At 42.1% G+C, this 26,090-nt stretch overlaps 1 protein-coding gene across 1 annotated transcript in view; it reads left to right on the forward strand.

Moving 5' to 3' along the window:
* The first annotated feature begins 758 nt into the window (after positions 1-758).
* Positions 759-26,090, forward strand: part of JADE3 (jade family PHD finger 3) — a 1,027,617-nt gene continuing 1,002,285 nt past the window's right edge. Inside the window, exon 1 of the mRNA XM_044071851.1 lies at positions 759-1,361. Within this exon, the coding sequence (XP_043927786.1) occupies positions 759-1,361 (603 nt within the window). The remainder of the gene's footprint in view (positions 1,362-26,090) is intronic.

Raw genomic sequence — 26,090 nt, forward strand, 5'->3', positions numbered from 1 at the left:
CGAAAAACAATTTGAACTTTAGACAAGTTAAATCCTTAAACTGTTTAATGCAAGATAAAAATATTTCTATAAGACCCGCTGATAAAGGTGGTCCGATTGTTGTTTTTGATAAAATTGATTATGATAATAGAATGTTAAATATGTTAGCTGACATTAAGTATTATAAGTTACTAACATCTGATGATGTTCAACGAATAATTCAAAGGGTTTATAATAATCTACAAGATATGTATAGACTAGGCATTATGGATTATCAATTATTTGATTATTTGATGATAGATGAACCCACTTTTCCTGTCATCAGAGGTTTACCCAAAATCCACAAAAATTCTCTTGACCCTCCCATGAGACCCATTGTTTCGGGTCGAGGATGGGTGACTGAAAATATTTCTTTCTATTTGGAGAAAACCCTGAAACCCTATGTCTATAAAAATGGTATTATTCTTAAAGATTCAAAAGAATTCCTATTGGATTTTTATGAGGTGGTACAACCATATAACAACGTATCGGACCTCTATCTTGTTACCATGGATGTGAATTCTCTATTCACCAACATACCTAATGATGAAGGACTTTTGTTTGTCCAAAAATATTTGAGTTCACACACTAATTTAACACCAACCAGGATTGATTTTATATGTACTTTGCTGGAGATAGTGTTAGAAAGCAATGTTTTTTTGTTCAATCATGACTTTTATCTGCAGAAGGATGGCGTAGCTATGGGCACCCCGTGTGCCAATAGCTACGCCAACCTAGTTATGGCTTTTTGGGAAGAAGATAAATTGCTTAAATTGGATTTATACAGAAATCATATCATATTTTACAAACGTTTTGTGGACGATTTATTTTTTCTGTGGCATGGTGATATACATGACCTATCAATTTTTGAACGACAAGTAAATGAACTTACTTCATTTCTTAAGTTCACTATGAATTATTCAGCCACTAATATATCTTTTTTAGATGTCAATGTTTGGCGTCTGAATGATGGTCACTTTAACACAGGAGTACACCGTAAACCTTGCCATAGAAATGCTCTTTTACATAGAGAAAGCATGCATCCTCCACACGTTTTTAAAAATGTCCTGAAAGGACAAGGTATGAGGATGTCCAGGTTAAATCCATGTTCCCAGAAATTCCATGAAGAATTAACAGACTTGCAGAATAAATTTATTGACAGGAAGTACAGTTCTGTAGAAATTAATGGTATTTTTAATGAAGTTAAGAACATGCGACATAGTTGTGCATGTCCTATATTTTATGAACCTGGCATAACTGAGTATAGATTAAAAACCAATGTTACCAATACAGAAGATTGCAAAATTAGGTTTACGTTGCAATATACCAAAGATATAGGCTATGTAAGAGGAGCCATTTATAAATATTGGGACATTCTTAAATTAGACTCTGAAATTTCCAAGTTTCTAACACCCAAACCACAGTTTGCTTATAAAAATGCTAAAAATTTGTATAAAATGTTATGTTGTACCAATCAATTAGATTATAGTAACCCAATAGATATTAGTGGGGTAAAACCCTGTAATAAATGTAACTTTTGTGCTTATATTTGTAATATGAATATCTTTATACACCCAGTTACAGGGGAAATTTTTAATTTAAAAGTGAATGCCAACTGTGAAACCAGGCATGTGGTCTATATTGCTAGATGTGTATCATGTTTGTGCTTTTATGTTGGCAAAACCGACAGAATGTTGAAAGAACGCATTAGAGAACATTTATATCAAATACGTATAAAATCTGAAATAAATGCGTTGTCTAAGCACATCATGCATACTGACCACACACACACTTTTATGTTTTCTGTTCTGCAAGTGATTCAAACTAGTATTAGAGGGGGAGATGTTAGAAATGTTACAGAATCAGCAGAAGTACAATGGATAATAAAAACTAGAGCACATGTCCCCCCAGGCTTGAATGATAGGATTCCACTAAAACCAATATTGAAAAACAGAAGGCATAAGGTTTTGTAGTTTTTCTTTTGAACTGTATGACACTATTTTATATATATTTTCATATTATTTTTTATACATATTTCATATATATTTTTTAGATAGAAATATACATTTACATACTTTTCTATATATTTCCAAACATAACCCTACAGTATGAAATGTTTTTATGAAAAATTCATTTATACTTCTGTTATTTTGTTGTATGCAGTAACATTTTATGATATACTTTATATAATAAATGAATAGGGATGTTATGTTTTTAAATTAGAAACTTGTTTTTAATTGAATAATTAATTAATACTATGATGTATATATAGTGGTTGTGTTTTAGCAGGATTTATATTGGTTTGAAAAAGCTTATCAGCGAAAGCGCTCACCACCTGTTCTGAATAAACCTGTTTGTTTTCTTATTGGATTACTTCTTCTATTTTTTGGTTCGTTGGAATATTGGAATGTTGTGTCAGGTCTGAATAGACTTTTTGCTTTGGCTTTATTTCACATGGACTGTGCATTGTGCCGTGAATTGGGGTCTGAAAAGACGTGTTTTTTACCAGGAATAACTGTTCTCCTTGGCGTGATTTCAAGCAGATTTTAACATTATTTTTACACTTATATTAGATACTGTTAGTAGATATGTAAGTTCTTATTTACAACTTAGAACTTACAATTAATTATTCATCATCATTCATTATCTATATATCTTTATTTATATTTGTTTTTATTTTTTAATTTGTGATAGAGTGTAGAACAACAGTTTTTGTGAGACTCATTGAGCACACAATTAACACAAAGTAAGTTACAAGATTATATGTTATTATTTATGCTTGTAAGTGGGAGTTTAAATTTTACCCTCACTTTTTTAAGAAGGTGGAGTTGTTGCATCTTAAATGATTGTTGTATCCTAGGATACTTGACTGCTTAACTGGTTGTTTTGTTTAATTGGGTAATTGAATATACCTGAATCCACCCTTATAAGTGTGGTAAAAGATTTTAATGTTGTATCTGAAGAAGTCTGCATACAGTGCAGATGAAAAGCACTTCATTCATTAAATTTTACAACTTTTGGTGTAGCTCATTGGGTTTATTTCTTGGTTTATCTCAGGTCTTGTTCTGTGGATTTATTTGTGGTTTGTTAATTCTTTGAATTCAGATATTAAGGAAGAAGGAAGAGGGAAGGAGTAGGGTCTAGGAATGTGTAGAGATGAATAGATGGGGGAGGAGGAGAGAGGAGTAGCAAAAGGAAGTAGTGGTGGTAAGAGGTGTGCCAGTTAGATGGCTGTAATCAGGGAGGATGAGAGCAGTGGCAGATCCATTGTTGTTTGAAATATTCTTTTATGGCCAACTTAAATACTTTAGGGTTCTTCAGATTTCTGATTTCGAGAGGGAGCTTGATGTTCTTCATGTTTCACTGTTGCAGTCATTACATTTGGGTAATCTCCTGGCAGGTTGCCCTCAGTCGGCCTGAATAACAAAGTCTTGGGTCCTGCGTCGGTTGATGTCTCTGCTTCCATGACGTCAGGTCATCAGGGGTATAAAACATGCAGCCGACGCCATTTTCATCCGTCTTTCTTGCCGCGCGGTACCCGAAACAGAAGCAGTTCGCAAGTGCCGATTGGCTGACTCCTGAAATTTTCGTTTTCGAATTTCAGAACCGAAGTCTTCAACCTAAAGCTAAGTACCCCGTTGGGGAAACTTTTTTTTGCTCCTTACCGATGTCAGTAAAAGTTAATAATTGTATTACTTGTGGGAAGCAAATACCTCATAAGGATTTTCATTTGTACTGTATTCCTTGCCTAGGCCCTGATCACAACGTGCCTTGCTGTTGGTTTTGTGCTAAATTTAATCAACACGCTATTAAGCGTCTGTATATTTTTGCATCTAAATTTTCTGGCTCAAGATTTAACTATCCAGAAATGTCGTTGGTTAGCAATCCGACTACCGGAATACACAAAAAAACGCAAAGAAAAAGACAGAGACAGACCAGACCGTTGAGGTCCAAAACCGACGAAGAAGCTTCTCCTAAGCCAGTCGCAGGTTCGCCGGTACTCAGTAAGGCGCTTTCGCAGTCCCTGATGCCCGCTACTTTTGATTCGCAGGCCATTCGGAGTCCGGTATGCCGCAAGACACTTTAAGTATTGAACCCGTGGATGTCTATACCTTAGATGGGTCTGGAGCCACTGAGCTGGCACCGGCTTCTGAGGGTGTTTTCAGGCTTAAAGATTTGTATACTAAACCAACGCCATCTTCAAAACCTAGGCCAAAATCAACTTCTATGTCTAAAAAAACTACGCTTGGGCCATGTGCACAGGCCCCTATGAATAAAAAACAAATGATCAAAATGGCTGAGGATTTAATTACCTTGATCAGGGGTTCCCATCCTCCTCCTGCTAAGAGGCCTAGGCAAGGCACTGACTGAATCTTCAGATCAGGTTTCTATTTCTTCTGATTCCTCTTCTGATCACAAATTATCTATTCCACCTCATGAGGACTCTGATGCAGAAGAATCCATCCCTTCTGCTTCTCCTCCGGAGGATTTTTCTTTTGGAGAAACTTTGCATACCTTAAGGGAACATTTTCACTGGGAGAGTCAGGATTTCTCAGAATCTAAAAAGAGGCTTAGGGATTTCCTTCTTCTTCCTCAGCATAGGCCTTTGGCTATACCTCCTGTTCTAGACATTGTTGATGATGTTTTCTCAGAATCCAGCATGGCTCCTGATTCTCTGCCTCCGGCTCCTAGTAAGCCAGACAGATATTACAGGGTTCCTGACTCCCACAAATTCCTTTTTAAAAACTGTACTGCTGACCCTGAAACCATTTCTCAGGGTCTCAAGGGTGTTAAGGCTTCTACTGCTAAAAATCCTACCCCTTCTGATAGAGACTCCAGGGCGCTGGATAGATGGGGTAAGAAAGTTTACACATCTGCAACCTTGGCAGTCAGGGCTTTAAACTGTCAATTTCATATGCTTAAATATCAGCAGCATGTCATGGACTTACTTAAACAGAAAATGATGTTGATTTCTGACTGTGTGGAAAATAAAGATTTACAGGATTTATTGCATTCAGCTGAACAAGTTGGAAGGCATACTTTGCAATGTGGTTTTGATTCCTTGGAGGCCTCTTGCAAGGCCGCTGTCACTGGATCTGTGAGAAGAAGGCATGCTTGGCTCAAGGAGCAAAATTTGCCTGATCATGTTAAAGCAAAATTGTTGGACGCTCCTTTACAACAGGACAGTCTATTTGGTAATAAGGCAGAAGAAGTTTTGAAAAAGATGGAAGATAAAGCTAAATCTATGCAAACTGTAAAAGATTTTCTACAAGTGCAGCCGCCCAGATTCAGTAGGCACTGGCCTACTAAGAATTGGTCCTTTCCAGTACCCACCAGAGCTGCTCAGGTCAAACCCAGACACTCAAAAGGCGCCAGGTTTCAGTCACGAGGAACTTATAGAACAAAACAATGGGGTGCCACCACCTCCAAATCTGGAAGTAACAAGGCACGGTAAACAGCCTCAATGACTTTCCTCTGCCAACACCAAGCACTTATCTTTTGGCAGCCCCTTTGGGGGGAAAACTGGCACTTCATGCATGAAATTGGCATCTAATTACCCAGGACAAGCGGGTTTTAAATATAGTATCCCAGGGATAAAGATTTCATTTCCACACATTGCCAATCCCAAAGGATGTCCAGATCTGCCTCCAAGTCAGTGGGCAGAGGCCCGAGAAACAAGTTATGTCCCTCATGAACATGGGGGCTATTCAACCAGTACCAGAAAAGGAAAAGGGACAAGGTTTTTATTCAAGACTTTTCCTGGTACCCAGAAAAGACAAATCATGGCGTCCAATTCTGGACTTATCCATTCTAAATACATTCCTGGACATTCCAAAATTCAAGATGCTGACTCTACAGCAGTTACTGCCTATGCTAGGTAAGGATGCCTGGTTGGTAACTCTAGACTTAAAAGAGGCTTACCTGCATATCCCAGTCAGGGAATCTTGCAGAAGATACCTCCACTTCAAAGCAGGCTATTTGCATTACCAGTTCTCTACACTGCCCTTTGGCTTATCTACTGCGCCCAGGGTCTTAACAAAGTGCCTGGCACCAGTATTTGCATTTTGCAGACAAAGAAACATTCAGATTTATCCTTATCTGGACGATTGTCTAATTCATGCAGAAAACAAGGACACTCTTCTACAGCATCTGGGGTTTGTAAAAAGCCTTCTAACTTGTCTAGGGTACACCATAAACGAAAAGAAAACACAATTGGTACCCTCTCAAATAATTACTTTCCTGGGTGCAAGCTTAAATACAACTGCCCAGATGACTTGCCTCACGCCAGAAAAACAAATTCAATTGATGACTTACTTCAAACAAGTGGCCACAAAAACCCAGCTGTCTGCAAGACAAATTCTGCAGGCCTTGGGGTTCATGGCTTCCTGCATTCTACTAATTCCATATGCAAGACTGCATATGAGGAAACTTCAATGGTACCTAAAAAACTTATGGAGTCAACATTGTCACAGCCTGGAAACAATGATTCCTATCATTCCTTGCCTGCAACAGGAGTTCCTATGGTGGGCAGAGGCCTGTCACCAAAACAAGGGACTGTCATTCATTCCACCCCCTGCCACACAAACTCTGTCTGTAGATGCATCAGATTATGCTTGGAGGGCCCATCTGGCAGGGAGATGCATTCAAGGTGAATGGAGCCCAAATCAAATGCACCTACATATCAACCAGAAAGAAATGCTAGCTGTACAGAATGCTCTGACAGCCTTCAAGGACTTTCTTCATCCAGGACAACTACTGATAAAGACGGACAACACCACAGTCATGTGGTACATAAACAAGCAGGGGTACCCATTCCTACCCCCTTTGCAGACTAGCCATGGCTTTGTGGAACACAGCCTTGACTTGCCAAATACATCTACAAGCTCAATTCCTGCCAGGAAAGCAAAATACTGTGGCAGATGAACTAAGCAGAAATCGTATGGACTCACACGAATGGAAACTGGATCCACAAATCTTCAGCATGCTGACACGAAAATAGGGAAGCCCAGATATAGATCGTTTTGCCTGTCCCCAAAACTATCAGTTGGACAAGTTCTGCACAAGAATTCATCACAAAAAAGCCTGGAAAGTGGATGCTGTATCCTTCAGCTGGAAAAACCTATCAGTCTATGCCTTTCCCCCTCTGCCTCTGCTCTCCAAGGTTTTACTAAAAGTCAGACAGGAAAAAACGAAAATGATTCTGATTGCTCCAGACTGGCCTCGCCAACACTGGTACCCGCTCCTACGCAGTATGTCACACCTTCCTCCGTGGTACCTGCCTCAGACACCTTATCTACTGTCTCAGCAGAACTATCAAATTTTGCACACTCAGCTCCAAACTCTGAATCTTGCAGCATGGCTAATCAACTAATTTCACCAGTTACACCTCTCAGTAAACCTGTGATGGATGTCATTTTGGAGGCTAAAAGACCTAGTACTAGAAAATCTTATGATGATAAATGGAAAAGATTCTGTGCCTGGAACCAAGCACAAGGAATAAACACAGCAATGCCCAATATTCCTCAGATTCTGTAATATTTAACTGAGATGCTTCATAAGGGCCTATCTTTTTCTTCTATAAAAATCCATGCCTCTGCCATTTCGGCTCATTACAACACAGAGCCTCCTCTCTTTTCTCATGCCCTGCTAAAGCAGTACCTCAGAGGGGCCAAAAATTTGAGACCTCCCAGGAGAGCAGCAACTCCTGCATAGGACCTCAATTTTGTGCTGGAAAAACTCACCCTACCTCCTTAAACCAGCTGCTACTGCAGACATAAAATTTCTCTCTTGGAAGACAGCTTTTCTTTTAGCAGTCACTTCAGCTAGAAGGATTTCAGAACTACTGGCTCTCATGGCAGTGGAGCCTTTCATTATCTTTTGTCTGGACAGGGTGGCCCTCAGGAACAGTCCATCCTTTATACCTAAAGTGGTGTCTAGTGTGGCTCTTAATCAGACCATTCATCTGCCAACCTTTTTCCCAAATCCACAGAACAAGGGGGAGCGGATTCTGCATTCATTGGATGTACACAGACAACTAAGATTCTACTTAAACAGTACAAAATCTCTAAGAAAATCTGAGCAATTACTGGTGGCATTTGCCGCAGGGGCAGAGGGAAAGGCTTTTTCAAAGCAGACTGTTTCAAAATGGATAAGCTATTGTATTCATTTCTGCTACATGCACCAGGGTAAATCTGTCCCCAAGGGGATCAGATCCCATTCCACCAGGGCTGCATCTACTTCTGCAGCTTTTCTCAGAGGGGTTCCTAACAGAAACATTCTAGAAGCTGCTACTTGGAGCTCAGTTTATGCATTCACCAAACATTACCATTTACCTCTCTTCTCTAAATCCAGAGTGGGCGTTGCCACTGCTGTCCTCCAGGGCCTTATAGCTGCTCCTAATCCTGTGTAATTCCATCCTCCCAACCAAAGCTTTGGGATTCTACCCAAATGTAATGACTGCAACAGTGAAACACGAAGAACATAGTACAGTTGTGTACACTTACCATAAATGTAGATGTTCGAGTGCATTCACTTTTGCAGTCCTGGTTACCCACCCGACAGCCCCCTATTTCTCTCTTATTATACCTCTTCTTTCTCTTACTATGCTCAAAAGCCTTTTTGGTGTATTTGCTTTTATTTGGAGGTATATTTTTTTGTGTTCTAAATTACATGTATATATATTTATATGTATTTGCTCCCCATTTGGGGGGCAAGAAAAACTGATGAAAATGGCATCGGCTGCATGTTTTATACCCCTGACGACCTGACGTCATGGAAGAAGAGACAGCAACTGACGCAGGACCCAAGACTTTGTTATTCAGGCCGACTGAGGGCAACCTGCCAGCAGATTACCCAAATGTAATGACTGCAACATTGAATACACTCGAACATCTACATTTATGGTAAGTGTACACAACCGTACTTTCCAAGCTATCGAAGGGTAGTAGCTGTATATGTTCTGACCTGATTTAGATTTGGGTTTATAAATGTCTAGGAGATCGTGGGATGAACTTCTGAGATTTCTTACTGGGGTGTAGTGAGAGATTAGAGAGGACAGGGCAAGGACGGCTGATACAGAATTGAGTCTATGGTTTGGACCTGTGTCAGCTGAAGTAGGTAGGGTATTTCTAGCCAGTTTAAGTGTTTCAGGAATAGACAGTGATGGGATTTATAGATTTATTAAGCTGCAAATCTAGCTATATTGTGGTATGTTGACTCAGGCTTTGATAGAAGAGAAGAGTTTAGAGTAGTAAGAATTTGGGAGCAGTATGTTAAGCATGGTAGAAGGTAAGCATGGGTAAGTCTGATTCTTGGAAGAGAAATTTTTTGTTTCTATATAGGGATCCTAGTTTCTGATGCGTTTTCTTGATGCAATTATTAATGTGATGGTTGAAGTTCAGCTGGTCATCAATGGTAACACCTAGGAGTTTTGTACTTGAGTCTACTGCAATAGGGGTATTTAGTGACATTATAGAGAAGGAGGTTTTGATATGGTTAGTTGTTTTTGGGAGAAAGAGTAGCAGTTTTGTTTTTGGGTTAAGTATGAGTTGATTGTTGGAGAACCGTGTCTCTACTGAATTAAAGGAAGATTGGGTAGCAGTTAAGAGTTCAGAAGGGGATTTAGCTATGGTTATGACTGTGGAGTCATCAGCATATTGGACAATGTAGGAATGTGGGCAGGAGGTATGAGGTAAGTTGGTAAAGATATTAAAAAGTAGAGGGCCGAGAATGGATCCTTGAGGAACACCCATTTTTATTGGAAGAGGAGTAGATGGTGTGGAGTGCCATCTGACTGATTGCAGACTGTCTGGGAGGTAGCTAGAGAACCAAGCTACAGTCTCAGGGGAAAAATTTAGATCAGTGAGTTTCTTAAGTAGCAGAGAGTGTTGAACAGTATCAAAGGCTTTTGAGAGATGAAGAAATAGACAGGAGATAAGTTTGTGATCATCTCTGGCTAATGAGATAGTGCTAAGGAAGGAGAGAAAGGCAGTAATAGTGCTATGTTTTGGTTGGAATCATTGCTGTGTAGGAGAGAGTAGTTTTTCCTGTAAGAGGTGCTGACTAACTTGTGTGTGTATGCATTTCTCTAAATCTTTAGAGAGGGGGGACAGAATAGCAATAGGTCTGATTTTTGAGATTTCAGAGGAGTTACCTCCTTTATGAATGGGTAGGGTATAGAATTGTTTCCAGATAGATGGGACTTGAGATTCAGAGATAGAGCGATTAATAATGATGGATATAGGCAGAGCAAGAGACTGAGCAGCAATCTGAAGAAAGCAGGATGGGATGTTGTCAGTGGATACAGCGCAAACTTTTTATATGGGAGGTGGGGACAGGTTTGAGGGAGAAAGTCTTAGGAGAGTTTGCAGTAGAAGACGGTTCATGGCAGTTTGGAGGGGTAGTGCTAGAGAGGTTGGAATTAAATAGTTTGGCTATAGATTCCATGAAGTAAATGTTGGCAGTTTCAACTGTTGATTTGTCAGGGCATGGGTTGGGTTAGGTAGGATTACCAGGATGTACAATATGATTTATTGCATTCCAAAATTTTTAGGGTCAGATTTTAGAGTAGAAGAAGGGTTGTGGCAGAAATTCTTTTTGTCTTTATTGATGAGTTGTTTAACCTGATTTCTTTGTATCTTTGCAGATGAGCATGGTCTTTAGATTGTAACCATATTTTCCAGGCTCGGCCTCTGGCTTTCATAAGGGTGCGAGTAGTTTTTGAGAGCCAGGGAGCTATATTTGCCTTTATCCTTACTTTTCTAAGTGGTGCTATAGAGTTTAGGATATCTAGGAACGTTTTGTTGAAAGCTTGGACAGCTTCATTGAGTTGGAGTTGGGTAAGGAAATACCAGTTTACATTAGATATAAGGGTTTTAAATGTTTCATGGTTAAAATTGAAGAGATTGCAGCAGGAGCTGTATCTATGAGGCTTAGGGAGGTGGCTAGTGTATCTAAGAACTGCTATGGGTGAGTGGTCACTAAGGGAATCAGGAAGTGTTTGAGGTTTGTGATACTTTAAGGGATTAGAGACTAGTATCCAATCAATAAAGGGTACTGGGAGATTGAGAGTTATTTAGGTGGATTGGTTGAGAGATGAGTTGGGTAAATCCATATAGGTTCAAGTGATGAGAGGAAATGGGGTTATTAAGGCTTAGCCAATTAATATTCATGTCCCCTTATAAAAGTCTCTATAACTGGATGACTTAATGAAATATACAAACTGGGTTTCCTTAAACATTGGATATTGGACTCCGAACCAGTAGCGTTACCAAATACTCTCTTCAACTGCAAGTTTTTGCCAGACTGTTTAAGGTCCAAAATAATATCAGCATAATTGTGACCTTCCACTGGAAAAAAAAATTCAAACTCCTACTAAGTACACAATACTGTGTATCAGATAAAACAGTACTGGACAAATTGTAAACCAGCTTAACAGTACCTGGAGTCATACTGAGATTTTCCTCCATTTTCATTCCCTGCTCCCCAACTGTCAACCTTGCCCAGTTGCCTGTCTCTCCATTTTTCTGTCTTTTTTTGTTTTCACAGGCACGGGCAGAAGGGGAAAAACCAGTTGTGAATACAGGGTTTTAGGTCTCGCTCCCAAACCTTTATCTAAGGATGCTGTTGCCCCATTACTGGATTAGCCTGGTGGTCCATCTAGTTTTCTTCACTACTCGTCAACCTCATCTCGTCCGATATTTCCCCAGACCATTCCACTGAGGAGTTCTCTTGGAAGAGAACTTGTAAAAGGAGACACCTAGATTCCCCTCAGGAATCTCTCATGGAGGGTACTAATTTAGATGAGAGGGAGGGGTGCCCAAGACATCTCATTTGGAGAGATTCTACAACTTTTAAAGCCGAAAGATGGTTGGTTTTCTGTTACCCCTTCCCAGGAGGAATCAGTGTTCCTGGAGGCTTTTGGGTCTGGCTAAGCTACTTCTTGGGTGACTACCCTAGCTGATGAGCTTATAGATCTCATTTCTCGATGGATGTGGAAGAAACCAGATACTTTGGAGCCGATCCCCAGATGGCCAGACAGAATTTTAGCTCCTCCCAAGGTCAGGGAGTACTGGAGCAAGGGGTTCCCGGATGATGTCATGATTGTGATGGCAGCCACCAAAAACAGCTTGTAGAACAGAGCTGTTCTTTCCCTCCCCCTAACAGAGAGTCTAGGGTCTTGGACAGATTTGGTAAATGTGAATGCTTCAGCGACCTTTGGTCTGTGGTCACTGAATTACCTGTCACATTTTACAAGATTACAGAGATTTAGCTAAAGAACTTTCCTAATCTCTTTCTTGGTCCATGTCTATTTTTGTTAGTCCAGTGGTCCATTCTTCAGCATCCTTTAACCGCCCCAGTCAAAATCACACAAGCGTGCAAAAGATATCTTCTTTGGTGGATTCCTTCGAACAAACTCTCCAAAGGCTGTTCATTTGTTCTTCCCCTGCCCACAGCCATGTTGACCACTGAGGCCTCCTAAATAGGGTGGGAGTAAGGCACTACTTGGGAAGGAGAGTCCAAGGTACTTGATCCCCTGAAGAGGCCAGGATGCATATCAGTGTCTTGGAAAGAGAGCAGTCCTCCTAGTTGTCTTGGAAGTCCAGTTTTCTAGTTGTTATCACATGAGCGAGATGAGTATCTGAATTCCAGGCTCTATCTTCCAAATCTCCTTACCTGGTTTTCCACAAAGACAGGGTGTGTTTCCAGACCAACTTGTCTGTTTTGCCTAAGGCAGATTCTGAGTCCAACATTAACCTCCCAGCTTTCTTTCCAGACTTTTCAAATAAGGGAGAGTACATGCCCCACCTTTTAGAATACCATAGACAACTCGGTTTTATCTCCATAGAGTCATGGATTTCAGAAAGACTGACCAGTTTTTTGTCTGTTTCTCTCCTAACAAATTGGGCAAGCCAGTTTCCAAAGTTACACTGGCCAAATGGTTAACTGATTATATCCTGTTTGCCTGTAGTAAAAGAGGATTGTCCTTTCCTAAGCCTCTTGGAGCTCATTCCATGAGGTCTATGGCAGTCTTTTCAGCTTTTTGGTCAAGGGCATCATAGATGACATTAGTGCACCTACAACTTGGACTAATGCTCATACTTCTATTGCTCATTGCAAATTGGATTTGGTTTCCAGGAACAGAGCTGCCTTTGAATCCACAGTACTCCAGAATATCCTTTCATGAGTGCCAGTCAGCTAGCTGGGGACTCTGTCACATCAGTTGAGGAATGAATGAAAAGGGCAACATCAGATAAAAAAAATGTATGTACTCACCATAACATTTCATCTGTGTTATCCATTTTCATTCTTCCTCAACTTCCCACCCACCTGCCCCCTTCCCTTTGCTTTTGGAAAAACTTGAGTTTTTTTTCTTTGAGAACCTTTGTTCCTTGTTTGAGCTCCAGCTCCTTTTCTTATTCTATGTTTTATTATTTTCTTTAAGGTATTGTCCCTTTATGTCTAAGGGTAGCAAACTCGATCTGTGGTATGTTAGATTGGTGGAGCATTGTGGGTAAAGGGGGGAGCTCAAGAGTTTTGGATCCATAGATCTGGTAGAAGCAGCTGAGTTGGATCCGAGACCCATCAGTTGAAGAAGAGTGAAAATGGACAACACAGATGGAATGTTATGGTGAGTACATAACTTTTTTCTCTCTCCAGTTTTCTCTGGTTGGGTTTCTTTGCTGACAGGGGATTGTCTTTTGACATTCCCCTAGAATCCAAAGCCTTTCGCCTTCCCAGGTGTTGCCCATTGCAGTTGAAGCTAGGTGAGGGTAGAATTCTGTGTGCCCCTTTGGAGTGTGACTGGCATCTGGTAGGCCTGCTGCAAGATTCATGAGAAGTTATGTACAAGAATGCTGCAGTGTTGTTCTTGATGTCATGAGTATTGTTGTGGACTGTGAGGAGTTTGTGTATGGTGTCAGCCCATCTCATGGTGTCAGTCTGCCTCTGAGCCCTGGATCAGATGGTAGTCCCCAATGAACTTTGTATGAGCTTTCCTTTTCATTTGCCTTTTCACTGCTGTCAGTGAATGTTTACTTGAGGGGAAGGGTCACTTAGGGTTCTTTCAGTTTCTGAGGCAGTGGTTCAGGTGGGGGTATGCTTTTTATCATCTGGACCTTATATCCATATCACTTGCCCTTTTAGTCATGGAATCGTGTTTGGAATCGTGTTTTCCACCGGATATTCCTCTGTTTTGGGTTTGGCTCCCAGGCCATATTGTGGTAGCTTGTCGAGCAAGAGAGCGAAAGACAGTACCTCCTTGTTGGAAGTGGTTGTTTGTCTGACATCTGTCTATGATGATCATTATATTGATCACTGCTGCAGTAGCCTCAACTATATGGGTTTTATTATGCCAATAATATAACAGCTGGCCTACTTCCAAAGCTACAGGGCACCTTCCACGCACCCACACTTTTAGCTAGCTTGAGTTGAGCTGACTTAAGACAAGTTTGAGCTTGAAACCCTTCAGAGCTTTACTGCTGCCAAAGAGTATGCTCCTCTCAGGCTTTTGAGGATCGACATTCAGCTTGTGCTGTTCTTTTGCTGGACAGATTAAGTTCTCTTTTGGGGAAAAACTTCCATTTTATTTGTTTTGCTGTTTTATCACTTTCCTCTTAAGGAAAGTTATTTTCAAGCCAGGAGTGTTGTGTTTTAACTGACGATAATAAGGCTGTAATATACTTTTAAACAGAGCACTCATTTTCCCTGTCAATTTGAAAGTAGTGTGAAGTAACTGAAAACAATTTTTTCTGTGGAGAAATTGTATTTATTTTACTTTTGTAGGTTTGCATAGTGTTTTAAAGTGCTTTTTACTGTGTTTTGTTTCTGTCAAAAAAGTAACTTTTGTAGACTAGTAGTGTTTGCTGACAATTTGCTGCTTTTCTTTCCAGGAAAGAGGCACCATTTTCAGCTTGATCATGGAATAGATTACCAGTCCCAAGGACGGTCCCTCTTCTAGGCACAAAAAGAAAGAAAATCAGGAAAACAGCCTTTCCCACCACACCAGACTAGCAGTTTGCCTCAGCCAGAGGTAGTGATTCTGCTGTAGCCATTTCTTGTAACTCAGGCTGCACATCTTTTACCCCAGATTCATCTGCTGTAGTGTTTCCAGCAAGTATGGACTGGTTGTTAGGCACGTTCTCTGGAGCTGTTCGGGTCCCTTCAGTGGGCAAGGGAGTGCCATTTTTGTCTGTCTTGGGAGATGGAACTGGGAAGGTTTCCCTTTTGCGTTAGAATGCTGTGCCCATCCCTGGGGAAGCAGTTGCTCATTTTTCATGTCAAAAATAATCAGAAAAACAATGATCTATCTATTACTCCTCAATTTTCTTTCTATAGAAGTAGTTTACTGGGTATAGTTCAGGGTTTAGTTCAGGCTGTTGATCTTTCTTGTTAAGTAGTTTCTGGTAAAGGACAGAGGGATGCCACTTTTTTTGAAGACATTCAAGATTCTCTCATTGAACACTCCATAGACACACTGATGTTCCCCTCACCAGGCTGCGTAAGGAGAAAGTCACTGTCAGTTGCTTATCAGGGGCTAGGATCTGCCACATTACACATGTACTCAGGTCATTGAACCACAAGTACCAGTATGACTCAGTCATAGTCCATGTGGGTGTGAATGACCTGAGAAGTACCTCCCTAGACTATATGAAGAAAGACATCATGGAGCTCTCGGTTGTGTCCCAGGCTGGTATGCGTTTAGCATTGAGCAACATTTTACCTTCTCCAAGAATGATGCCACAATATGAACAAATGATGACTGACTTTAATAATTAGTTTCTGGTGTCATTCTAAGGGGGTGCAGTATCTGTCATCATGGAAGGAGATGATCAACAGACCACACTGCTTTGCCAGGGATGGCCTGCACCTCTCCCCCTAGGCTTTTGAATATTAGCTAAAACATTGTCTTCTCCCATAGTGTCTTTTTCTAGCAATTCTGAACTGAAAGTATTTCCGACATAGGAAATCAAAACCAAGAAAATCTAAAGGGATTACTGCTCAATGCTAGGATTTTAAACAAAAAACTCCACTCCTTAGAATCCCTCTTCACCTTAGAGAATGCTGACATCTGTGCGGTCACTGAGACATGGTTTAAAGCCATGGAGAGCACACAGACTGTGCAAGGTTATGATGCCTACCACACACTTAGACCAGCTACTACACAGACAGGGATTAAAGATGAAGGTTTCTGTGTTTACATCAAAAATAAACATACCTCAAGTCTGGTCAAACAAGACAATACACTTGAGCTTCTCTGTGTTCAAATCACCATAGGCAAAATGTAATACCACTTCCTTGCAAGCTATAGGTCTTCCTCTATGACCCAGGAAACCCATACCATGTATTTAAACTTTTTGGAAACACTCACCATCCAGCCCAATACTATATTCATGGGGAACTTTAATTACCCCACTATTAACTGGCAATCCTATACAACCCAAAAGTACAGGCACAGAGATTCCTAGATTTTGTAAACACAAACTCCTTGTACCAGATTGCCACTGCACCAACCGGTGGTGCAGCCATACTGGGTCTGGTCCTCACTTATATGGGAGAGTGCTGCACATCCCCTCATGTAATGTCTTCCCTGGTAAGGTCAAACCACAAAATGGTCTTTGAAACAGAAATAAAACTTGGACCCCCAGCTAACCCTGGAATTTTCAAAAACTACTCTAAGGCTAACTTCCTGCTATTAAGTGATAACCTGGTAAAATTTCAAGCCCCCATAAACCCTGAGAACACTGCTGCCTATGCAGAAATCTTCACGAAAATCCTATATAAGCATGTTAATTGCTACATAGAGGCAGTTGTACCCAACAGCAAGAAGTGCAGAACTAACTCAAAAAACAAGTCACCCTAGTGAAATCACATCAATAGGCTGTATAACAGAAGGAAGGAAATCATAGCAAAAATTAGGAGGTGCAGCACCCAGCAGGAAAAAAGCACTCTCATCAAACTAAACAAACAACTTGGAGGATAATTAAAGACTACGAGAGCCAAATTTGAGGTAAATTTGGCCTTCCAGGCCAAGGACAACCGCAAGGCATTCTTTAGTTATGTCTGCAACCTGAAAGGCAGTAAGCAATTGTGTGCAGAGCTCAGTGTAAATTTAGCCATCTATACTCAGTCAGAAGATGTATCAAACCTACTGGCCAACAAATTCAGCTCCAACTCTACCCCTCTCTTTCTCAGCCTTCCCTCAGGAAATACCATCAAGTATAACTTCCTCTGGTATCACCAGGAAACACATATTTAATGCTCCCTCTAAGGCTAAGAACACTGCATTAATGGGCCCAGACAGTATCCCCGTATACCTTCTAAATAATAATAATGAAACATGACCTATTAGACCCTCTGGAATTGCTGTTTAACTGCAGCCTATAAAAAGGCCTTGTGCCTCATGAATGGAGAACAGCAACAGTCATTTCTCTGCACAAACATGGGACATTTACAGACCCCAGAAACTATAGACCCATAAGTCTTACCAATCTCGTATGCAAAGCCATGGAAAGAATGATCATGGAAATGGTCAGTAATGATATAGTAAACCTCCACACACTGGACCCAGCCAAATTTGCTTTCGTCAAGGGCATGTCATGCCTTCTCAACCTGGTGGATTTCTTTGAGAAGGTCACCAAAGCAATGGATGAGGGCAAAATGCTTCATACTGCCTACCTTGACCTGGCCAAGACATTTGACATAATACCCCATTCGAACATTGTTGACAAACTCTTATGTCACCTGGTGGATAACCAACTAGCTCACAGATAGGACTCATGAAGTTAGAATTGGGGTGTCCACCTCTGCAAAGAGGCCACTCACAAACAGAGTCCCTCAGAGATCAGTCCTGTGCTCCTGTTTGGCATTTACTTCTCTGAAGTCAAGGGCAATGTCATTGGCCTCTGGCTGACTAAATTTGCAGATGATTGCAAATTAGGAACTGCCACTGACTTCCACACTGACACCAATGTTCTCCAGGAAAGGCTGACACAAACAAATGGTGTTAGAACCATGGACTAAAACTAAATGCCAAAAAGTGCATAACAGTATCCTTCAGGAAGTCATCTACCCCTTGTAACTGTCATATTGACAACACACCTAGGGTTGCCACCTTTTCAAATGCCCAAATTGGGACATTTTTTGTACAAACGTCAGAGTTTGCAAGGCAAAAGATACCCACAGCCAGTACAAAGGACAGAACTTCACTGTTTTGCCTACATAAATGCTTCTTGTTGTAGCATTTTAGTTGCTTATTATGTTTCTTATAACATTTAGGTGTTTCAGAAACAGAATAACTGTTTTATGCAACTGTTACATTAAATATAGGAAATATGTTTGTCCTAATATCTCAGGACATTTGCCATTTTTTTCAATTTTTATGCAGGACACAACTGGCCAAAGAGGGACTGTCCCTCGCAAAGTGGGAAAGGTGGTAGCCCTAAACACACCCCCTAAAGTTGACCCACAGTTAGGGACTTGGGGACACACAGTAATCTAGCTTTGACCATCACATGTCTACAGTAGTGGAGGAATTATTCTGTGCTGTGCAACTTATAAACAAAGGTTTGGCATTTAGGTCCAAGGGAGTCATTGCTCCACAGTATTCGGCATTCTTCAGACCTATCATTGAGTACAATGCCCCCTTTGGTTGCTACCTAATCAGGCATATCCAAAAATTGGAATGTCTACAGAGGGCGTAAGTAACATGTCCTATGCAGACCCATCTCAAGGCTCTTTCCCTGTATTCTGTCTCCTACAGGCTGTTGAGGGGAGATCTAGGACTTGGATAAAGGGTATTGTCAGATCCCACTCTGATGGACCTACTGCAAGTCCGCAAAACAAACAGCACCAGAATTACCCATTCTAAAGACTTAAACCTTGCCTGTGATATAAATAGGACCTGCTGGAGAGACAGGTGTGTATCCCAGAGAGTGCCCCGTCTCTGGAACAGGCTCACCATCCATGTGAAGCAGAGATCCTCTCTAACCCATTTCAAGTGTAACTTGGATGATTGGATGGGAAACAGGAAATTTATGCTTGGTTTGACACCTATGTCTTTAATGAACACAGGCAGTTTGTAAGTGGTTCATCTCCCAGGCCCCTGCTTGTAAATGTTTCATCTCCCAAGCACCTGCTTACACTTATCAAAACATACCAGAACTTGTCAGTGATTTGGGATGCATGGCTAGGCTTAAAAAGCCCCTTATGGTTGTTAGCCTAATAAACACCTATGAACATATGAAAAGGAGGATGCAGGGATGGATACAGGGTTTTGCCCTCAGATTTCTGATTCAGACTCTGAGGAGATCTCAGTTTCGCTCTCTGTGGGGGTTTCTCTTTCTCTGATTCTATTGCTAGAATGTGACAGTGTTTCAGTGGGAGAACACTAAGATCACTAAAGTTTCTCAGTACCTCAGAAAATCAAGTATTTATTGAATAGTGTGGGAATCTCCGTACCCCGAAATGGCTTTGTTAAGCCATCTGGCTATCGATCTTCCGAAAAAACGTAAGGATAAAGACAGAGACAGACCACATAGGTCCAAAACTGCAGACAATGCTTCCATTAAGCTAGTCGCCAGTCCGCCAGTACTCAGTGAGGCACTTTCGCAGCCCCTGATACCCGCTAATACAGATTCGCAAGCCTCTACTGAGACCCATTCAGAGTCCAGTATGCCACGAGATGCTTCTTCAACTATGGAACCTGCGGATGTCTCTACCTTGGATGGGTCTGGAGCCGCTGTGCAGGCACCGGCTTCTGAGGGTGTATTCAGGTCTACAGACTTTCATATTAAACCGACAGCATCGTTTCCAACTAGAAGTACTGAGTTCCTCAGGCCTAAAACTCACACTACTCCTAGAAGAACGATGACCAGTTCCTCAGGCCTAAAACTCACACTACGCCTAGAAGACCGATGACCAAACCGATAATTCAGGCTCTTATGCCTCAAAAACAAATGCTTAGAATGGCTGAAGACCTTATTACCCTAATTAGGGGAAGCCAGCCTTCCCCCTCTAAGAGATCTAGAACCGATATTCTCTCTGATTCTTCTGATCAGGAATCTGATATCTCTGCTCCTTCTGATTACCAGGATTTTCCCTTATCTACTTATGCGGATTCTGATGCAGAGGATTCCATTCCCTCTGTTTCTCCTCCAGAAGTTTTTTTTTGGTGAAACTTTGCATACCCTTAGGGAGCATTTCCGATAGGAAAGCCAGGACTATTCTGAGTCCAAAAAGAGACTTACGGAGTTCTTACTCCTGCCTCAACACAGGCCTCTAGCTATCCCTCCTGTTCTGGCTGTTGTAGATGATGTTTTCTTGGAATCTAGTCTTACCCCAGACACTTTACCTCCATCTCCCATAAAACCTGACAGGTACTACAGAGTACCTGACTCTCACAAGTTCCTCTTTAAGAATCCTACTGCGGCTCCAGAGACTATTTCCCAAGGGCCAAAAGGCATTAAGGCTACTGCTGCCAAAAACCCTACCCCTTCTGATAGAGATTCTAGAGCCTTAGACAGATGGGGTAAGAAGGTTTACACTTCTGCTACTTTGGCCATTAGGGCTCTAAATTGCCAGTTTCATATGTTAAAGTATCAGCAGCATATTATGGGACTACTTAAACAGAAAAAAATGTTGTTTCCTGACTGTGCCGAACACACAGACTTGCATGATTTAATGCAGTCTGCAGAACAAGTTGGTAAACATACTTTGCAATGTGGTTTTGATGCTTTAGAAGCATCTTGCAGGGCTGCTGTCACTGGGTCTGCACTTAGAAGGCATGCTTGACTTAAGGAACAAAACCTGCCAGATCATGTTAAAGCTAAATTACTGGATACACCCTTAAACCAAGACCACCTTTTTGGCAACAAAGCAGAGGAAGTCCTCAAAAAGATGGAGGAAAAAGCTAAATCTATGCAAACTGTTAAAGATTTTCTACAAGTACAGCCTCCCAGATTCAGTAGGCATTGACCTTCAAAGAACTGGTCCTTTCCAGTCCCTTCCAGGCCTTCTCAGTCCAAATCCAGGAGCAGCAGACCTCCAAGACTTCAGTCTCAGGCTACACACAGATCTAAGCAGTGGGGGGCCCCCACTTCCAAAGCAGGGAGTAGTAAGCCACCCCCCCAATGGAAAAATGGCACAGTGACTTAACCTTAACCCTTCCAAGCCCTGTTCAGATACTTGCTCCCTTAGGAGGAAAGTTCGCCCTGCATGCAAAAAACTGGGAGCTCATTACCCAGGACAAATGGGGTTTGAACATAGTTTCCCAAGGATACAGATTCCACTTCCACACACTACCAACCCCAAATGGTTGGCCAGACCTCCCTCCAAATCACTGGGCAGAGGTCCAACAGCAGGTTCTCTCCCTTCTCAGTATCAGGGCTATTCAACCTGTCCCAGCCGAACTAAGGGGACAAGGATTTTATTCAAGACTGTTTCTGGTACCCAGAAAAGAAAACTACTGGCGTCCTATCCTGGACAACTCTATTCTCAACACACCACTGGTGGTTCCAAAATTCAAAGTGCTAACTCTTCAACAGCTTCTTCCTATGCTAGCCAAGGATGCCTGGCTGGCAACCCTAGACTTAAAGGAAGCCTTTCTGCACATCCCAATAATCCTGCAGACAATACCTATGTTTCAGAGCGGGCTCCATGCACTTTCAGTTCTCTGCTCTTCCCTTTGGCTTATCTACTGCGCCCAGGATGTTCACAAAGTGTCTAGCTCCAGCCATTGCATTTTGCAGGCAAATAAATATTCAAATTTACCCATACCTGGACGATTGTCTGATTCAGGCCGAAAGACAGGACTTGCTATTACAACACCTGGCATTTGTAAAGAAACTTCTATCCTCACTGGGGTACACCATCAACGAAAAGAAATCTCATTTAGTACCCTGCCAACAGATTGTACTCCTGGGAGCAAGCTTGAACACAACTTCCCAGATGTAATTCCTCACTCCAGAGAAACAAGTTTATTTGACAACCTACTTCAAACTATTGGCCGCAAAAAAACGGGCTGTCTGCAAGGAAAATACTGCAAGCCCTGGGGTTCATGCCTCTTGCATTCTGCTAATTCCATATGCAAGAATGCATATGAGGAAACTCCAATTGTTTATGTTGTTAAGTTTATGGTGTCAACATTCTCAGGACCTGGAAACAGTGATTCCTATCATTCCTTGTCTAAGGACAGAGTTCCTTTAGTGGGCAGATGCCTGCTACCACAACAAGGGACTCCCTTTCACTCTACTCCCTGCCGCGCAAACCCTAACAACATACGCATCAGACTATGCATGGGGGGCTTACATGGCAGGGCAGTGCATTCAGGGCAAATGGAACCTGAGACAGATGCACCTGCATATCAACCAAAAAGAAATGTTAACTGTACAGTATGCTCTGACAGCCTTCAAAGACCTTATTCTCCCAGGAAAACTATTGATAAAGACAGACAACACCACAGTTATGTGGTACATAAACAAGCAGGGGGGAACCCACTCCTACCCTCTCTGCAGACTAGCCATGGCTCTGTGGAGCACAGCCTTGAGCTACCAAGTGCACCTACAAGCTCAATTCCTGCCATGCAAACTAAATTCACTGGCAGACATAAGCAGAAATCTCATGGACCCACATGTATGGAAACTAGAACCCAAAATATTCAACCTCTTGAGGAACAAATGGGGGACCCCAGAGTTAGACCTGTTTGCCTCCCCTCAGAGCTACCAATTGAACAAATTCTTCACCAGAACTCCCCACAGTCAATCTTGGAAAGTGGATGCCCTGTCCTTTACCTGGGAAAGCCTCTCGGTTTATGCCTTTCCCCCTGTGCCTCTCTTCTCGAAGGTTCTACTAAAGGTCAAACAGGACAAACCAAGAACAATACTGATTGCACCAGACTGGCCACGCCAGCACTAGTGTACCCCCTCTTGCACAGTCTGACACTGCTATAACCATGTCACCTGCCTCAGACCCCTTCCCTGCTGTCCCAGCAGGCGGGTCAGATTCTGCACCCTCAGCTTCATATGCTGAACCTTGCAGCTGGGCTAATTCCATGAGCTCTCCTCTAGCATCCCTCAGTAAGCAGGGGCGGGATGTCATTCTGGAGGCAAAGAGGCCTAGTATCAGAAAATCCTATGCTGAAAAGTGGAAAAGATACTGCTTCTGGAATCAGGCTCATGGGATGGCCACAACAGTGCCTAGCTTATCTCATATTCTAGAGTACTTAACAGAAATGCTCCACAAGGGCCTATCCTTCTTGTCAATTAAGATTCATGCCTCTGTCATTTCAGCACATTATAATACTGAACCACCCCTCTTCTCTCACCCCTTGTTAAAACAATTCTTTAGAGGGACCAGAAATTTAAGACTTCCCCAGGAGAGCTCCCACTCCAGCCTGGGACCTTAACTTTGTATTGGAAAAGCTCACTCTTCCCCCCCTTTGAGCCAGCTGCAACAGTAGAGTTGAAATTCCTTTCCTGGAAAACAGCCTTACTTCTAGCCATCACTTCCTGGAAAACAGCCTTACTTCTAGCCATCACTTCCTGGAAAACAGCCTTACTTCTAGCCATCACTTCAGCAAGAAGAGTGTCGGAATTACAGGCCCTCATGGCAGTGGGAACCCTTCATTATCTTCCATACGGACAGGGTTTCCCTCAGGACTAATCCTTCTTTTATGCCCAAGGTGGTGTCTAGTGTGGCCCTAAACCAGTTAATTAATTTGCCTACCTTTTTCCCTAATCCACAAAACAAAAAGGAATGGATACTGCACTCTCTGGATGTGCACAGACAATTTAGATTATATTTGGACAGGACTAAGCCACTCAGAAAATCTGAGCAGCTGTAGTTGGCTTTGCTGCAGGGGCAGAGGGGAAGGCCATTTCAAAGCATCCAATTTCCAAATGGGTAGCCCATTGCATTAATTTCTGCTACAAGCACCGTGGAAAACCTACCCGACAGGGGATAAGATCACATTCCACCAGGGCTGCATCTACCTCTATGGCATTTCTCAGAGGAGTCCCTACCAGGGACATCCTGGAAGCTGCTACCTGGAGCTCTGTACATACCTTCACCAAGCATTACCACCTGCCTATCTTTTCTAAATCCAGAGATGGATTTGCCACAGCAGTCTTGCAGAGCTTAATAGCTGGCCCTAATGCTCTTTAACTACCTCCTCCCTTCCTTAGCTTTGGGAATCGACCCAAATGTGATGACTGCAACAGTGAAACATGAAGAACATAGTATAGTTCTGTAAACTTATTATAAATGTAGATGTTCGAGTGTATTTACTGTTGCAGTCCTGGTTACCCTCCCTCCAACTTGTTTGGTATATATATATATATATATATATATATATATATATATATATATATATATATTTTTTTTTTTCATGTGTATTTGCTTTCTGATAGGGGTGTAACATACCATATAATTGCTTCTTATTGTGGGGGCACCTGACATCTGGGGCAAGAAAAACTGATGTAATGGCATCGGCTGCATGTTTTATACCCCTGACCTGACATCATGGAAGAAGCGACAGCATCCGACGCAGAAATCCAAAGACTCTGGATGTTCTTCATCTCACATTGCTGCAGTCCTAACACTTGGGTAGTCCGCTGTCCCAGTCGGCCCGAATACCAAAGTATAAGGCTGACGTCGGTCAAGGCGCATTAGTCTGACGTCAGGACGTCAGGGTACAAATGCGCATGACCGACGTCATTTCCTCAGTCTTTTTTGCCGCATGGTCCGATGCAGAAGCAGTATTGCGAGTGCAGGTTGGCGTTCTGAAATTTTCTGAAGTCGGAGTTTCAGACCGAATCAAAGTTGGCTAAGTACCCGTTGGGAATATTTTGGTTTTTCTTGCCTCAGTATTTAACCGGATGTCAGAAAAAGTGAATAACTGTATTTCTTGTGGGAAACAGATACCTCATAGGGATTACCATACCTTGTGTATACCTTGCTTAGGGCCTGAGCACGTCGTTGTTGGATGTCGCTCTTGTGCTAGATTTAACAAACGCACTATATAGAGAAGATTAGACTGTGCCAGGTTAGTTTTGGGAAGCGTTGTAATTATAAAATGCCGCCGGATGCTCCGGCTTCGCAAATCTAAAAGCGCAAGGACAAAGCAGTAAAGCCTAGGTTGGAAGAACCGTCTGTCCCGGACGTCGGTTCTTTAGAGGGCTCGGTGGAGCCGGAGGTTCTGCCAGAAGTTTCCTTGGAGTCTCAGGGAGAGACTTTACTGTTACAAGATGTGTCCTCTCAGGAGGTAGGCCAGGCTGAGGGGCTTCTCAGGTAGCTGTTCTCCCCTCCCTTCCTAAGGTGGTTAGGCCCTCCCCTTCTGTTTCCAAGGCTTCTTCGAGAGGCAAGCCAGGTTTAACTTCAGTGGGTGTCTCTCCTAGTTCTTCAGGGTCTCTGCCTAAGAAACATATGCTTAAAATGGCAGAAGATTTGATTACTATGATTAGAGGTTCTATGCCCCCTCCTGATAAGAGGCCTAGGGTGGAACCTGAGCTTGAGAGTTTTGAGCAGTGTTCGGAGGCTTCTGAGTCTTCAGCTGAAGACTTACAGGAGTATCCTCCTTATTCGGATTCTGATGTAGATGATTCTACTCCTTCGGCTTCTCCTCCTGAGGATTTTTCTTTTTCAGAGACTCTTCATTCCATGAGGGAGCATTTTAAATGGGAAGGTCAAGATTTCTCTGATTCCAGGAAAAGGCTTAGGGAGTTTTACCCCAGCATAGGCCTTTGGCTATACCTCCTGTACTGGATGTGGTGGAAGATGTTTTGCAGAGGCTTCCTGAACCCTGATTCTTTGCCTCCTGCCCCAGTTAAACCGGATAGGTATTATAGGGTGCCTGAAGCTCATAAGTATCTTTTTAAGAGTCCTAGGGCAGACCCAGAAACTGTTTCTCAGGGGCCTAAAGGTGTTAAGGCTTCTGTGGTTAAAAATCCTGTTCCTCCTGATAAAGAGGCAAGGGCTTTGGATAGATGGGGAAAGAAGGTGTATACTTCTTCCACTTTAGCCATGAGGGCTTTGAATTGCCAGTTCCACATGTTAAAATACCAAAATTATCTCCTTTC

The sequence above is a fragment of the Protopterus annectens genome, chromosome 5.part0, assembly GCF_019279795.1.
Source record: "Protopterus annectens isolate FY-2018-M chromosome 5.part0, PAN1.0, whole genome shotgun sequence".
In the NCBI taxonomy this organism is placed as follows: Eukaryota; Metazoa; Chordata; order Ceratodontiformes; family Protopteridae; genus Protopterus; species Protopterus annectens.